This window comes from Pseudophryne corroboree, assembly GCF_028390025.1.
Source record: "Pseudophryne corroboree isolate aPseCor3 chromosome 1 unlocalized genomic scaffold, aPseCor3.hap2 SUPER_1_unloc_3, whole genome shotgun sequence".
In the NCBI taxonomy this organism is placed as follows: Eukaryota; Metazoa; Chordata; class Amphibia; order Anura; family Myobatrachidae; genus Pseudophryne; species Pseudophryne corroboree.
Genome location: NW_026967468.1, coordinates 846,530 through 864,375, shown reverse-complemented (window position 1 = coordinate 864,375; position 17,846 = coordinate 846,530). Strand labels below are relative to the sequence as shown.

Below are 17,846 nucleotides of genomic sequence, written 5' to 3'. Positions count from 1 at the left end.
GGCCCTTGGGTGCCTGGAGGGGGAGAAACCCTTGATTTAAGGGGTCCCCACTCCCCCAGGGAACCCCTGGGGGACTAGTTGGGGGGAGCGATTCATTGGCCGCAGGGACCTATATAAAAGTGTCCCCCGGCTGCGGCATCACCTCCCTGGCTAGTGGAGTCCGGTGCTGGTTTCAAAAATATGGGGGACCCCTACTTCTTTTGTCCCCCATATTTTTGAAACCGGGACTGGTCCAAGAGTCCGGTGCTGGTTGTTTAAATACGGGGAACTCCCAATCAATTTTTTTTCCTGTATTTGTGCAACAAGGGCCAGCTCATAGAGCCTGGTGCTGGTTATGTTTTTGGGGGGGCCTGCACGTCGTTTTTATTTGTTATTTTTAACACTTTCTTTACTTTTGCAGACAGAAGCATTCACAGATCTCCTTGATCTCACTGAACTGTGCACGCTTCTCCAAAAATCGCCAGTCTAAACCTGGTCCATTATTCTGGCGATTTTTGGTAAGGTTTTGTGCGCAAGTGAAAAAATCGCATCCTATTACATTTGCGATTTTCAATGTTTTCAATGGGAAAACATCTGGATGCGATTTTTCACTTGCGATTTTTGGTATATAAGTTCAAGACTTATTACATTTGCAATTTTTGGAAAACGTGCAAATTTCCTCTAAAAATCGCACGTTTTCCGAAATTGCACCCTATTACATTTAGCCTATAAGGTTAGACATATTCTTAGATTAAGGGGCAAATTCAATTAGCTATGATAGCTAGCATTATTGGGGCAGGAGGCAGGAGAAACCAAATCCGCGCTAAGTGACGTTTTTTCATGGCCGCGATTGTGAAAACACAACTCTAGGATCTTATCCCGGATCCTGTGGTTTTTGCATGATAGCACGTAAATTTTACAACAAAAAAAGAGCATTAATTGACAAAACTCGTGATACAGCCCGTTTGTGTGGGTAAAATTTACCACAATCAGTTGAATTCCCCCCTAAATCAGTGTCATTTGTAATCTGTCAGGAGTAAGCCAGCACTGATCTATTTGGTGCCCAGGATAGATTTTAGCCGGGCCCCCTATGAATATGTTCTAAAGTGATGCCCCTCATCTTTTCCCTGACAGCTGCTGCTAACATTGTCTCATTGGTGCTGCCCTCTCCCAGCAATGGTGCTACTGGTAGTGCTATCTGTAGGATTGTGACAATGTTGTGCCACTGCTAAGTGCTCATGTCAGCCTTCTGTCAATGTGTGCTGGTTCACCATGCCCGCTGGGCACCCCCCTAGAGCAATGACATCCTAGTAATTGGCCTATATGGCCTATGTTCAGTGCTGGCTCTGATCAGAAAGATCAGTGTAATGACTTCCTGGATAGTATCTCTGACTGGTATCTGACCTGGTGACAGGAAGCCCACACGTGTATCACTAGAACGTGGCACTGATGTCACAAATACTCTCCATCACATGGGAATAGTATGCCGCCAGCTGTAGCTAATCAGAAAGGAAACAATCCCAATACCTTTAATGTTCAAATTCTTCAGTTCTTGATTATCTTCTTTTTCCCCCAGTTTCATGGCCAGGGCTGGTGTCTTCTGGTAGACCTTCCAAAGCAGCAGGTATTCTACAAACATCGACACAAGGTTCCAGCCAGCAATGAATCCACAGCCAATAACAGCAGAGCCAAAGGTCATGATCTGTCCAACAGCCATTGGAGCCAATATGTTTGTCAGTTGGTCAATTCGTCTCACTGTTGCATTCATGTCTGTCATTAAAACATAACACACAGACATTAATTCCATGCAATAACTCAGCAGTCATATCAGTGACTATCCCTAACACAATAACTCAGCAGTCATATCAGTGACTATCCCTAACACAATAACTCAGCAGTCATATCAGTGACTATCCCTAACACAATAACTCAGCAGTCATATCAGTGACTATCCCTAACACAATAACTCAGCAGTCATATCAGTGACTATCCCTAACACAATAACTCAGCAGTCATATCAGTGACTATCCCTAACACAATAACTCAGCAGTCATATCAGTGACTGTATCTAACACAATAACTCAGCAGTCATATCAGTGACTATCCCTAACACAATAACTCAGCAGTCATATCAGTGACTATCCCTAACACAATAACTCAGCAGTCATATCAGTGACTATCCCTAACACAATAACTCAGCAGTCATATCAGTGACTATCCCTAACACAATAACTCAGCAGTCATATCAGTGACTGTATCTAACACAATAACTCAGCAGTCATATCAGTGACTATCCCTAACACAATAACTCAGCAGTCATATCAGTGACTATCCCTAACACAATAACTCAGCAGTCATATCAGTGACTATCCCTAACACAGTAACTCAGCAGTCATATCAGTGACTATCCCTAACACAGTAACTCAGCAGTCATATCAGTGACTATCCCTAACACAATAACTCAGCAGTCTTATCAGTGACTATCCCTAACACAATAACTCAGCAGTCATATCAGTGACTATCCCTAACACAATAACTCAGCAGTCATATCAGTGACTATCCCTAATACAATAACTCAGCAGTCATATCAGTGACTATCCCTAACACAATAACTCAGCAGTCATATCAGTGACTATCCCTAACACAATAACTCAGCAGTCATATCAGTGACTAACCCTAACACAATAACTCAGCAGTCATATCAGTGACTATCCCTAACACAATAACTCAGCAGTCATATCAGTGACTATCCCTAACACAATAACTCAGCAGTCATATCAGTGACTATCCCTAACACAATAACTCAGCAGTCATATCAGTGACTATCCCTAACACAATAACTCAGCAGTCATATCAGTGACTATCCCTAACACAATAACTCAGCAGTCATATCAGTGACTGTATCTAACACAATAACTCAGCAGTCATATCAGTGACTATCCCTAACACAATAACTCAGCAGTCATATCAGTGACTATCCCTAACACAATAACTCAGCAGTCATATCAGTGACTATCCCTAACACAATAACTCAGCAGTCATATCAGTGACTGTATCTAACACAATAACTCAGCAGTCATATCAGTGACTGTATCTAACACAATAACTCAGCAGTCATATCAGTGACTATCCCTAACACAATAACTCAGCAGTCATATCAGTGACTGTATCTAACACAATAACTCAGCAGTCATATCAGTGACTATCCCTAACACAATAACTCAGCAGTCATATCAGTGACTATCCCTAACACAGTAACTCAGCAGTCATATCAGTGACTATCCCTAACACAGTAACTCAGCAGTCATATCAGTGACTATCCCTAACACAGTAACTCAGCAGTCATATCAGTGACTATCCCTAACACAATAACTCAGCAGTCATATCAGTGACTGTATCTAACACAATAACTCAGCAGTCATATCAGTGACTATCCCTAACACAGTAACTCAGCAGTCATATCAGTGACTATCCCTAACACAATAACTCAGCAGTCTTATCAGTGACTATCCCTAACACAATAACTCAGCAGTCATATCAGTGACTATCCCTAACACATTAACTCAGCAGTCTTATCAGTGACTATCCCTAACACAATAACTCAGCAGTCATATCAGTGACTATCCCTAACACAATAACTCAGCAGTTATATCAGTGACTAACCCTAACACAATAACTCAGCAGTCATATCAGTGACTATCCCTAACACAATAACTCAGCAGTCATATCAGTGACTATCCCTAACACAATAACTCAGCAGTCATATCAGTGACTATCCCTAACACAATAACTCAGCAGTCATATCAGTGACTATCCCTAACACAATAACTCAGCAGTCATATCAGTGACTATCCCTAACACAATAACTCAGCAGTCATATCAGTGACTATCCCTAACACAATAACTCAGCAGTCATATCAGTGACTAACCCTAACACAATAACTCAGCAGTCATATCAGTGACTATCCCTAACACAATAACTCAGCAGTCATATCAGTGACTATCCCTAACACAATAACTCAGCAGTCATATCAGTGACTATCCCTAACACAATAACTCAGCAGTCATATCAGTGACTATCCCTAACATAATAACTCAGCAGTCATTTCAGTGTTAGGATCTTCTGCTCTGTGCTGCCACGTCGCCATGGCAACCGGGAGGCAAGTGTTAGCGAAGTAACCTGAGCGCAGCTGATACTCCGGTCCGGGTTTTTACTGTGCAGTGGTTACAGGCTCTGTGCACGGCAGGGAATCCGGCGCTGGTTTTGTGCTCACAGTCTGTGAGGTCTGAGTGGGGCGTGGACAGCACCTGCTATATAAACCATCCTCTCAGGCTAGGCAAATGCTGCTGAATCTTTGTTTGTTAGTCAGTTCCAGAGAGTTAGCTAGTACTGTGTGACTTTGTATTTACTTGTTGCTTACTGCGAATAGGCCTTGGGATTCGGTACTTCATTCTGCCAATCCGGACCTAGCAGTAAGACTGGAGTCAGTTGTTTGACCTGCTGGGGTTCTTTTGCTATTCTGTGAACCCAGCAGGTTTGCGGCTGTACTCTCAGACCTGCTTGCTTAATCCTCCCTCACTGTGCAGGACGTCCAGGTGTCAGTTTAGTGGCAGTAAGCTGAACCTGTGCCCTGCAAGTAGGGGTTAGCATTGTGGATACTCTCCTTGTGTCTATATTTCTATCTCTGACCAAGGAGTTTATTCCCACACCCGTTGGTAACCCTTTGGGGGTTTTTCTGTTGCTCTTAGCAACATCATTTCAGGTGCTCCACATGTAAAATCACTACACATCGCTTCATTGTCCACTCTATTCCATCTGAGCATTCCTGACACTAGGGAGACACCCAATTCCTGAGCCTTTGGGCTTCTCCGTTCACTTTGTGTTTATTAGTTATTCCATCACCTCCTGTGTATGTTATGTTATACTGTCTGTGAGTTCGTTTGCTTCGCTTCCCTCTCTGTTCATACACCGGTATACTCCTGTTGGCACTGGTGTGTGTAACATTTAGTGACTATCCCTAACACAATAACTCAGCAGTCATATCAGTGACTATCCCTAACACAATAACTCAGCAGTCATATCAGTGACTATCCCTAACACAATAACTCAGCAGTCATATCAGTGACTATCCCTAACACATTAACTCAGCAGTCATATCAGTGACTATCCCTAACACATTAACTCAGCAGTCTTATCAGTGACTATCCCTAACACAATAACTCAGCAGTCATATCAGTGACTATCCCTAACACAATAACTCAGCAGTCATATCAGTGACTATCCCTAACACAATAACTCAGCAGTCATATCAGTGACTATCCCTAACACAATAACTCAGCAGTCATATCAGTGACTATCCCTAACACAATAACTCAGCAGTCATATCAGTGACTATCCCTAACACAATAACTCAGCAGTCATATCAGTGACTATCCCTAACACAATAACTCAGCAGTCATATCAGTGACTATCCCTAACACATTAACTCAGCAGTCATATCAGTGACTATCCCTAACACATTAACTCAGCAGTCTTATCAGTGACTATCCCTAACACAATAACTCAGCAGTCATATCAGTGACTATCCCTAACACAATAACTCAGCAGTCATATCAGTGACTATCCCTAACACAATAACTCAGCAGTCATATCAGTGACTATCCCTAACACAATAACTCAGCAGTCATATCAGTGACTATCCCTAACACAATAACTCAGCAGTCATATCAGTGACTATCCCTAACACAATAACTCAGCAATCATATCAGTGACTATCCCTAACACAATAACGCAGCAGTCATATCAGTGACTATCCCTAACACAATAACTCAGCAGTCATATCAGTGACTATCCCTAACACAATAACTCAGCAGTCATATCAGTGACTATCCCTAACACAATAACGCAGCAGTCATATCAGTGACTATCCCTAACACAATAACTCAGCAGTCATATCAGTGACTATCCCTAATACAATAACTCAGCAGTCATATCAGTGACTATCCCTAACACATAACACACAGACATTGATTCCATACACTAATTCAGCAGTCATATCAGAATCGGCTTTATTGGCCAGGTATACTTGCATATACTAGGAATTTGTCTTCGGTTTGCTATACAACAGCCAAGAAGGTAATAGATAATCAGGTGGGGGGGCAAGTAAGGTCATACAGATAGGAATACCGTAGGGACACAAGTGAGTTACATGTACGTCTAGTCAGTCAATGTTCAGGAGTTCAGCAGACGGACCGCTTGGGGAAAGAAACTTTTGAGGCTTCTGGTGGACTTGGCGGGGATGCCCCTGTAACGCCTGCCTGAAGGAAGCAAGTTAAACATGCTGTGGCCGGGGTGTAGCTGGTCCTTTACTATCTTCATGTCTCGCTTTTTAGCTCTGGACAGGTACAGGTCCTGGACTGAGGGAAGGTCGGCCCCGATGATCTGATCTGCGGTTCTGACCACCTTTTGGAGCCTGCATCTGTCCCTCACGCTGGCGGAGCTGTACCATACCAGTATCGAGGAGCACATATCAGTGACTAACCCTAACCCTGAAACATAGCACCAAGACATTTATACCATACACTAACTCAGCAGTCATATCCGTGACTAACCCTAACACATAGCACCCAGACATTTATACCATACACTAACTCAGCAGTCATATCCGTGACTAACCCTAACACATAGCACCCAGACATTTATACCATACACTAACTCAGCAGTCATATCCGTGACTAACCCTAACACATAGCACCCAGACATTTATACCATACACTAACTCAGCAGTCATATCCGTGACTAACCCTTACACATAGCACCCAGACATTTATACCATACACTGACTCAGCAGTCATATCCGTGACTAACCCTGAAACATAGCACCCACACATTTATACCATACACTAACTCAGCAGTCATATCCGTGACTAACCCTGAAACATAGCACCCACACATTTATACCATACACTAACTCAGCAGTTATATCCGTGACTAACCCTAACACATAGCACCCAGACATTTATACCATACACTAACTCAGCAGTCATATCCGTGACTTACCCTAACACAAAGCACCCAGACATTTATACCATACACTAACTCAGCAGTCATATCCGTGACTAACCCTTACACATAGCACCCAGACATTTATACCATACACTAACTCAGCAGTCATATCCGTGACTAACCCTGAAACATAGCACCCACACATTTATACCATACACTAACTCAGCAGTCATATCCGTGACTAACCCTGAAACATAGCACCCACACATTTATACCATACACTAACTCAGCAGTCATATCCGTGACTAACCCTAACACATAGCACCCAGACATTTATACCATACACTAACTCAGCAGTCATATCCGTGACTAACCCTAACACATAGCACCCAGACATTTATACCATACACTAACTCAGCAGTCATATCCGTGACTAACCCTAACACAAAGCACCCAGACATTTATACCATACACTAACTCAGCAGTCATATCCGTGACTAACCCTTACACATAGCACCCAGACATTTATACCATACACTAACTCAGCAGTCATATCCGTGACTAACCCTGAAACATAGCACCCACACATTTATACCATACACTAACTCAGCAGTCATATCCGTGACTAACCCTGAAACATAGCACCCAGACATTTATACCATACACTAACTCAGCAGTCATATCCGTGACTAACCCTGAAACATAGCACCCACACATTTATACCATACACTAACTCAGCAGTCATATCCGTGACTAACCCTGAAACATAGCACCCACACATTTTTACCATACACTAACTCAGCAGTCATATCCGTGACTAACCCTGAAACATAGCACCCACACATTTATACCATACACTGACTCAGCAGTCATATCCGTGACTAACCTTAACTCATAAAACACAGACATTTATACCATACACTGACTCAGCAGTCATATCCGTGACTAACCCTGAAACATAGCACCCACACATTTATACCATGCACTAACTCAGCAGTCATATCCGTGACTAACCCTAACACATAGCACCCAGAAATTTATACCATACACTAACTCAGCAGTCATATCCGTGACTAACCCTGAAACATAGCACCCACACATTTATACCATACACTAACTCATCCGTCATATCCGTGACTAACCCTAACACATAGCACCCAGACATTTATACCATACACTAACTCAGCAGTCATATCCGTGACTAACCCTGAAACATAGCACCCACACATTTATACCATACACTAACTCAGCAGTCATATCCGTGACTAACCCTGAAACACAGCACCCACACATTTATACCATACACTAACTCAACAGTCATATCCGTGACTAACCCTAACACATAGCACCCAGACATTTATACCATACACTAACTCAGCAGTCATATCCGTGACTAACCCTAACACATAGCACCCAGACATTTATACCATACACTAACTCAGCAGTCATATCCGTAACTAACCCTGAAACATAGCACCCACACATTTATACCATACACTAACTCAGCAGTCATATCCGTGACTAACCCTAACACATAGCACCCAGACATTTATACCATACACTAACTCAGCAGTCATATCCGTGACTAACCCTGAAACATAGCACCCACACATTTATACCATACACTAACTCAGCAGTCATATCCGTGACTAACCCTGAAACATAGCACCCAGACATTTATACCATACACTAACTCAGCAGTCATATCCGTGACTAACCCTGAAACATAGCACCCACACATTTATACCATACACTAACTCAGCAGTCATATCCGTGACTAACCCTGAAACATAGCACCCACACATTTATACCATACACTAACTCAGCAGTCATATCCGTGACTAACCCTAACACATAACACACAGATATTTATACCATACACCAGAGCTGGCCAAACCAGTCCTCGAGATCTACCAACAGTTCACATTTTCCAGACCTCCTAGCTGGTGCACAGGTGTAATAATTACTAATTAAGATGTGCTGCATTCATTCCTAACTGACAATTCTACAGATCTCCAGGAGGCCTGGAAAACATAAACTGTTGGTAGATCTTGAGGACCGGTTTGGCCAGCCCTGTCATACACTAACTCAGCAGTCATATCCGTGGCTAACCCTGAAACATAGCACCCACACATTTATACCATACACTGACTCAGCAGTCATATCCGTGACTAACCTTAACTCATAACACACAGACATTTATACCATACACTGACTCAGCAGTCATATCCGTGACTAACCCTGAAACATAGCACCCACACATTTATACCATGCACTAACTCAGCAGTCATATCCGTGACTAACCCTAACACATAGCACCCAGAAATTTATACCATACACTAACTCAGCAGTCATATCCGTGACTAACCCTGAAACATAGCACCCACACATTTATACCATACACTAACTCATCCGTCATATCCGTGACTAACCCTAACACATAGCACCCAGACATTTATACCATACACTAACTCAGCAGTCATATCCGTGACTAACCCTGAAACACAGCACCCACACATTTATACCATACACTAACTCAACAGTCATATCCGTGACTAACCCTAACACATAGCACCCAGACATTTATACCATACACTAACTCAGCAGTCATATCCGTGACTAACCCTAACACATAGCACCCAGACATTTATACCATACACTAACTCAGCAGTCATATCCGTAACTAACCCTGAAACATAGCACCCACACATTTATACCATACACTAACTCAGCAGTCATATCCGTGACTAACCCTAACACATAGCACCCAGACATTTATACCATACACTAACTCAGCAGTCATATCCGTGACTAACCCTGAAACATAGCACCCACACATTTATACCATACACTAACTCAGCAGTCATATCCGTGACTAACCCTGAAACATAGCACCCAGACATTTATACCATACACTAACTCAGCAGTCATATCCGTGACTAACCCTGAAACATAGCACCCACACATTTATACCATACACTAACTCAGCAGTCATATCCGTGACTAACCCTGAAACATAGCACCCACACATTTATACCATACACTAACTCAGCAGTCATATCCGTGACTAACCCTAACACATAACACACAGATATTTATACCATACACCAGAGCTGGCCAAACCAGTCCTCGAGATCTACCAACAGTTCACATTTTCCAGACCTCCTAGCTGGTGCACAGGTGTAATAATTACTAATTAAGATGTGCTGCATTCATTCCTAACTGACAATTCTACAGATCTCCAGGAGGCCTGGAAAACATAAACTGTTGGTAGATCTTGAGGACCGGTTTGGCCAGCCCTGTCATACACTAACTCAGCAGTCATATCCGTGGCTAACCCTGAAACATAGCACCCACACATTTATACCATACACTGACTCAGCAGTCATATCCGTGACTAACCTTAACTCATAACACACAGACATTTATACCATACACTGACTCAGCAGTCATATCCGTGACTAACCCTGAAACATAGCACCCACACATTTATACCATGCACTAACTCAGCAGTCATATCCGTGACTAACCCTAACACATAGCACCCAGAAATTTATACCATACACTAACTCAGCAGTCATATCCGTGACTAACCCTGAAACATAGCACCCACACATTTATACCATACACTAACTCATCCGTCATATCCGTGACTAACCCTAACACATAGCACCCAGACATTTATACCATACACTAACTCAGCAGTCATATCCGTGACTAACCCTGAAACATAGCACCCACACATTTATACCATACACTAACTCGGCAGTCATATCCGTGACTAACCCTGAAACATAGCACCCACACATTTATACCATACACTAACTCAGCAGTCATATCCGTGACTAACCCGAACACATAACACACAGACATTTATACCATACACTAACTCAGCAGTCCTATCCGTGACTAACCCTGAAACATAGCACCCACACATTTATACCATACACTAACTCAACAGTCATATCCGTGACTAACCCTAACACATAACACACATACATTTATATCATACACTGACTCAGCAGTCATATCCGTGACTAAACCTGAAACATAGCACCCACACATTTATACCATACACTAACTCAGCAGTCATATCCGTGACTAACCCTAACACATAGCACCCACACATTTATACCATACACTAACTCAGCAGTCATATCCGTGACTAACCCTGAAACATAGCACCCACACATTTATACCATACACTAACTCAGCAGTCATATCCGTGACTAACCCTAACCCATAGCACCCAGACATTTATACCATACACTAAATCAGCAGTCATATCCGTGACTAACCCTGAAACATAGCACCCACACATTTATTACATACACTAACTCAGCAGTCAAATCCGTGACTAACCCTGAAACATAGCACCCACACATTTATACCATACACTAACTCAGCAGTCATATCCGTGACTAACCCTAACACATAACACACAGACATTTATACCATACACTAACTCCGCATTCATATCCGTGACTAACCCTAAAACATAGCACCCACACATTTATACTATACACTAACTCAGCAGTCATATCCGTGACTTACCCTAACACATAGCACCAAGACATTTATACCATACACTAACTCAGCAGTCATATCCGTGACTAACCCTGAAACATAGCACCCACACATTTATACCATACACTAACTCAGCAGTCATATCCGTGACTTACCCTAACACATAGCACCCAGACATTTATACCATACACTAACTCAGCAGTCATATCCGTGACTAACCCTAACACATAGCACCCAGACATTTATACCATACACTAACTCAGCAGTCATATCCGTGACTAACCCTAACCCATAGCACCCAGACATTTATACCATACACTAAATCAGCAGTCATATCCGTGACTAACCCTGAAACATAGCACCCACACATTTATATCATACACTAACTCAGCAGTCATATCCGTGACTAACCCTGAAACATAGCACCCACACATTTATACCATACACTAACTCAGCAGTCATATCCGTGACTAACCCTAACACATAACACACAGACATTTATATCATACACTAACTCAGCAGTCATATCCGTGACTAACCCTGAAACATAGCACCCACACATTTATATCATACACTAACTCAGCAGTCATATCCGTGACTAACCCTGAAACATAGCACCCACACATTTATACCATACACTAACTCAGCAGTCATTTCCGTGACTAACCCTGAAACATAGCACCCACACATTTATATCATACACTAACTCAGCAGTCATATCCGTGACTAACCCTGGAACATAGCACCCACACATTTATACCATACACTAACTCAGCAGTCATATCCGTGACTTACCCTAACACATAGCACCCAGACATTTATACCATACACTAAATCAGCAGTCATATCCGTGACTAACCTTGAAACATAGCACCCACACATTTATACCATACACTAACTCAGCAGTCATATCCGTGACTAACCCTGAAACATAGCACCCACACATTTATACCATACACTAACTCAGCAGTCATATCCGTGACTAACCCTGAAACATAGTACCCACACATTTATACCATACACTAACTCAGCAGTCATATCCGTGACTTACCCTAACACATAGCACCCAGACATTTATACCATACACTAACTCAGCAGTCATATCCGTGACTAACCCTGAAATATAGCACCCACACATTTATACTATACACTAACTCAGCAGTCATATCCGTGACTAACCCTGAAACATAGCACCCAGACATTTATACCATACACTAACTCAGCAGTCATATCCGTGACTAACCCTGAAACATAGCACCCAGACATTTATACCATACACTAACTCAGCAGTCATATCCGTGACTAACCCTGAAACATAGCACCCAGACATTTATACCATACACTAACTCAGCAGTCATATCCGTGACTAACCCTGAAACATAGCACCCACACATTTATACCATACACTAACTCAGCAGTCATATCCGTGACTAACCCTAACACATAGCACCCACACATTAATACCATACACTAACTCAGCAGTCATATCCGTGACTAACCCTGAAACATAGCACCCACACATTTATACCATACACTAACTCAGCAGTCATATCCGTGACTAACCCTAACCCATAGCACCCAGACATTTATACCATACACTAAATCAGCAGTCATATCCGTGACTAACCCTGAAACATAGCACCCACACATTTATATCATACACTAACTCAGCAGTCATATCCGTGACTAACCCTGAAACATAGCACCCACACATTTATACCTTACACTAACTCAGCAGTCATATCCGTGACTAACCCTGAAACATAGCACCCAGACATTTATACCATACACTAACTCAGCAGTCATATCCGTGACTAACCCTGAAACATAGCACCCACACATTTATACCATACACTAACTCAGCAGTCATATCCGTGACTAACCCTAACACATAGCACCCAGACATTTATACCATACACTAACTCAGCAGTCATATCCGTGACTAACCCTGAAACATAGCACCCACACATTTATACCATACACTAACTCAGCAGTCATATCCGTGACTAACCCTAACACATAGCACCCAGACATTTATACCATACACTAACTCAGCAGTCATATCCGTGACTATCCCTGAAACATAGCACCCACACATTTATACCATACACTAACTCAGCAGTCATATCCGTGACTAACCCTGAAACATAGCACCCACACATTTATACCATACACTAACTCAGCAGTCATATCCGTGACTAACCCTAACACATAACACACAGATATTTATACCATACACCAGAGCTGGCCAAACCAGTCCTCGAGATCTACCAACAGTTCACATTTTCCAGACCTCCTAGCTGGTGCACAGGTGTAGTAATTACTAATTAAGATGTGCTGCATTCATTCCTAACTGACAATTCTACAGATCTCCAGGAGGCCTGGAAAACATAAACTGTTGGTAGATCTTGAGGACCGGTTTGGCCAGCCCTGTCATACACTAACTCAGCAGTCATATCCGTGACTAACCCTGAAACATAGCACCCACACATTTATACCATACACTGACTCAGCAGTCATATCCGTGACTAACCTTAACTCATAACACACAGACATTTATACCATACACTGACTCAGCAGTCATATACGTGACTAACCCTGAAACATAGCACCCACACATTTATACCATGCACTAACTCAGCAGTCATATCCGTGACTAACCCTAACACATAGCACCCAGAAATTTATACCATACACTAACTCAGCAGTCATATCCGTGACTAACCCTGAAACATAGCACCCACACATTTATACCATACACTAACTCATCCGTCATATCCGTGACTAACCCTAACACATAGCACCCAGACATTTATACCATACACTAACTCAGCAGTCATATCCGTGACTAACCCTGAAACATAGCACCCACACATTTATACCATACACTAACTCGGCAGTCATATCCGTGACTAACCCTGAAACATAGCACCCACACATTTATACCATACACTAACTCAGCAGTCATATCCGTGACTAACCCGAACACATAACACACAGACATTTATACCATACACTAACTCAGCAGTCCTATCCGTGACTAACCCTGAAACATAGCACCCACACATTTATACCATACACTAACTCAACAGTCATATCCGTGACTAACCCTAACACATAACACACATACATTTATATCATACACTGACTCAGCAGTCATATCCGTGACTAAACCTGAAACATAGCACCCACACATTTATACCATACACTAACTCAGCAGTCATATCCGTGACTAACCCTAACACATAGCACCCACAAATTTATACCATACTCTAACTCAGCAGTCATATCCGTGACTAACCCTGAAACATAGCACCCACACATTTATACCATACACTAACTCAGCAGTCATATCCGTGACTAACCCTAACCCATAGCACCCAGACATTTATACCATACACTAAATCAGCAGTCATATCCGTGACTAACCCTGAAACATAGCACCCACACATTTATTACATACACTAACTCAGCAGTCAAATCCGTGACTAACCCTGAAACATAGCACCCACACATTTATACCATACACTAACTCAGCAGTCATATCCGTGACTAACCCTAACACATAACACACAGACATTTATACCATACACTAACTCCGCAGTCATATCCGTGACTAACCCTAAAACATAGCACCCACACATTTATACTATACACTAACTCAGCAGTCATATCCGTGACTTACCCTAACACATAGCACCAAGACATTTATACCATACACTAACTCAGCAGTCATATCCGTGACTAACCCTGAAACATAGCACCCACACATTTATACCATACACTAACTCAGCAGTCATATCCGTGACTTACCCTAACACATAGCACCCAGACATTTATACCATACACTAACTCAGCAGTCATATCCGTGACTAACCCTAACACATAGCACCCAGACATTTATACCATACACTAACTCAGCAGTCATATCCGTGACTAACCCTAACCCATAGCACCCAGACATTTATACCATACACTAAATCAGCAGTCATATCCGTGACTAACCCTGAAACATAGCACCCACACATTTATATCATACACTAACTCAGCAGTCATATCCGTGACTAACCCTGAAACATAGCACCCACACATTTATACCATACACTAACTCAGCAGTCATATCCGTGACTAACCCTAACACATAACACACAGACATTTATATCATACACTAACTCAGCAGTCATATCCGTGACTAACCCTGAAACATAGCACCCACACATTTATATCATACACTAACTCAGCAGTCATATCCGTGACTAACCCTGAAACATAGCACCCACACATTTATACCATACACTAACTCAGCAGTCATTTCCGTGACTAACCCTGAAACATAGCACCCACACATTTATATCATACACTAACTCAGCAGTCATATCCGTGACTAACCCTGGAACATAGCACCCACACATTTATACCATACACTAACTCAGCAGTCATATCCGTGACTTACCCTAACACATAGCACCCAGACATTTATACCATACACTAAATCAGCAGTCATATCCGTGACTAACCCTGAAACATAGCACCCACACATTTATACTATACACTAACTCAGCAGTCATATCCGTGACTAACCCTGAAACATAGCACCCAGACATTTATACCATACACTAACTCAGCAGTCATATCCGTGACTAACCCTGAAACATAGCACCCACACATTTATACCATACACTAACTCAGCAGTCATATCCGTGACTAACCCTAACACATAGCACCCAGACATTTATACCATACACTAACTCAGCAGTCATATCCGTGACTAACCCTGAAACATAGCACCCACACATTTATACCATACACTAACTCAGCAGTCATATCCGTGACTAACCCTAACACATAGCACCCAGACATTTATGCCATACACTAACTCAGCAGTCATATCCGTGACTATCCCTGAAACATAGCACCCACACATTTATACCATACACTAACTCAGCAGTCATATCCGTGACTAACCCTGAAACATAGCACCCACACATTTATACCATACACTAACTCAGCAGTCATATCCGTGACTAACCCTAACACATAACACACAGATATTTATACCATACACCAGAGCTGGCCAAACCAGTCCTCGAGATCTACCAACAGTTCACATTTTCCAGACCTCCTAGCTGGTGCACAGGTGTAGTAATTACTAATTAAGATGTGCTGCATTCATTCCTAACTGACAATTCTACAGATCTCCAGGAGGCCTGGAAAACATAAACTGTTGGTAGATCCTGAGGACCGGTTTGGCCAGCCCTGCCATACACTAACTCAGCAGTCATATCCGTGACTAACCCTGAAACATAGCACCCACACATTTATACCATACACTGACTCAGCAGTCATATCCGTGACTAACCTTAACTCATAACACACAGACATTTATACCATACACTGACTCAGCAGTCATATCCGTGACAAACCCTGAAACATAGCACCCACACATTTATACCATGCACTAACTCATCCGTCATATCCGTGACTAACCCTAACACATAGCACCCAGAAATTTATACCATACACTAACTCAGCAGTCATATTCGTGACTAACCCTGAAACATAGCACCCACACATTTATACCATACACTAACTCATCCGTCATATCCGTGACTAACCCTAACACATAGCACCCAGACATTTATACCATACACTAACTCAGCAGTCATATCCGTGACTAACCCTGAAACATAGCACCCACACATTTATACCATACACTAACTCGGCAGTCATATCCGTGACTAACCCTGAAACATAGCACCCACACATTTATACCATACACTAACTCAGCAGTCATATCCGTGACTAACCCGAACACATAACACACAGACATTTATACCATACACTAACTCAGCAGTCCTATCCGTGACTAACCCTGAAACATAGCACCCACACATTTATACCATACACTAACTCAACAGTCATATCCGTGACTAACCCTAACACATAACACACATACATTTATATCATACACTGACTCAGCAGTCATATCCGTGACTAACCCGAACACATAACACACAGACATTTATACCATACACTAACTCAGCAGTCCTATCCGTGACTAACCCTGAAACATAGCACCCACACATTTATACCATACACTAACTCAGCAGTCATATCCGTGACTAACCCTAACACATAACACACAGATATTTATACCATACACCAGAGCTGGCCAAACCAGTCCTCGAGATCTACCAACAGTTCACATTTTCCAGACCTCCTAGCTGGTGCACAGGTGTAGTAATTACTAATTAAGATGTGCTGCATTCATTCCTAACTGACAATTCTACAGATCTCCAGGAGGCCTGGAAAACATAAACTGTTGGTAGATCCT

At 42.3% G+C, this 17,846-nt stretch overlaps 1 protein-coding gene across 2 annotated transcripts in view; it reads right to left on the bottom strand.

Annotated features, from left to right (window-relative positions):
- SLC40A1 (solute carrier family 40 member 1) overlaps positions 1–17,846 on the bottom strand; it is a 409,668-nt gene that overhangs the window by 71,978 nt on the left and 319,844 nt on the right. For both annotated transcript variants that reach the window (XM_063948677.1, XM_063948678.1), the window contains one exon: positions 1,507–1,749. In XM_063948677.1, the coding sequence (XP_063804747.1) occupies positions 1,507–1,749 (243 nt within the window). The remainder of the gene's footprint in view (positions 1–1,506; positions 1,750–17,846) is intronic.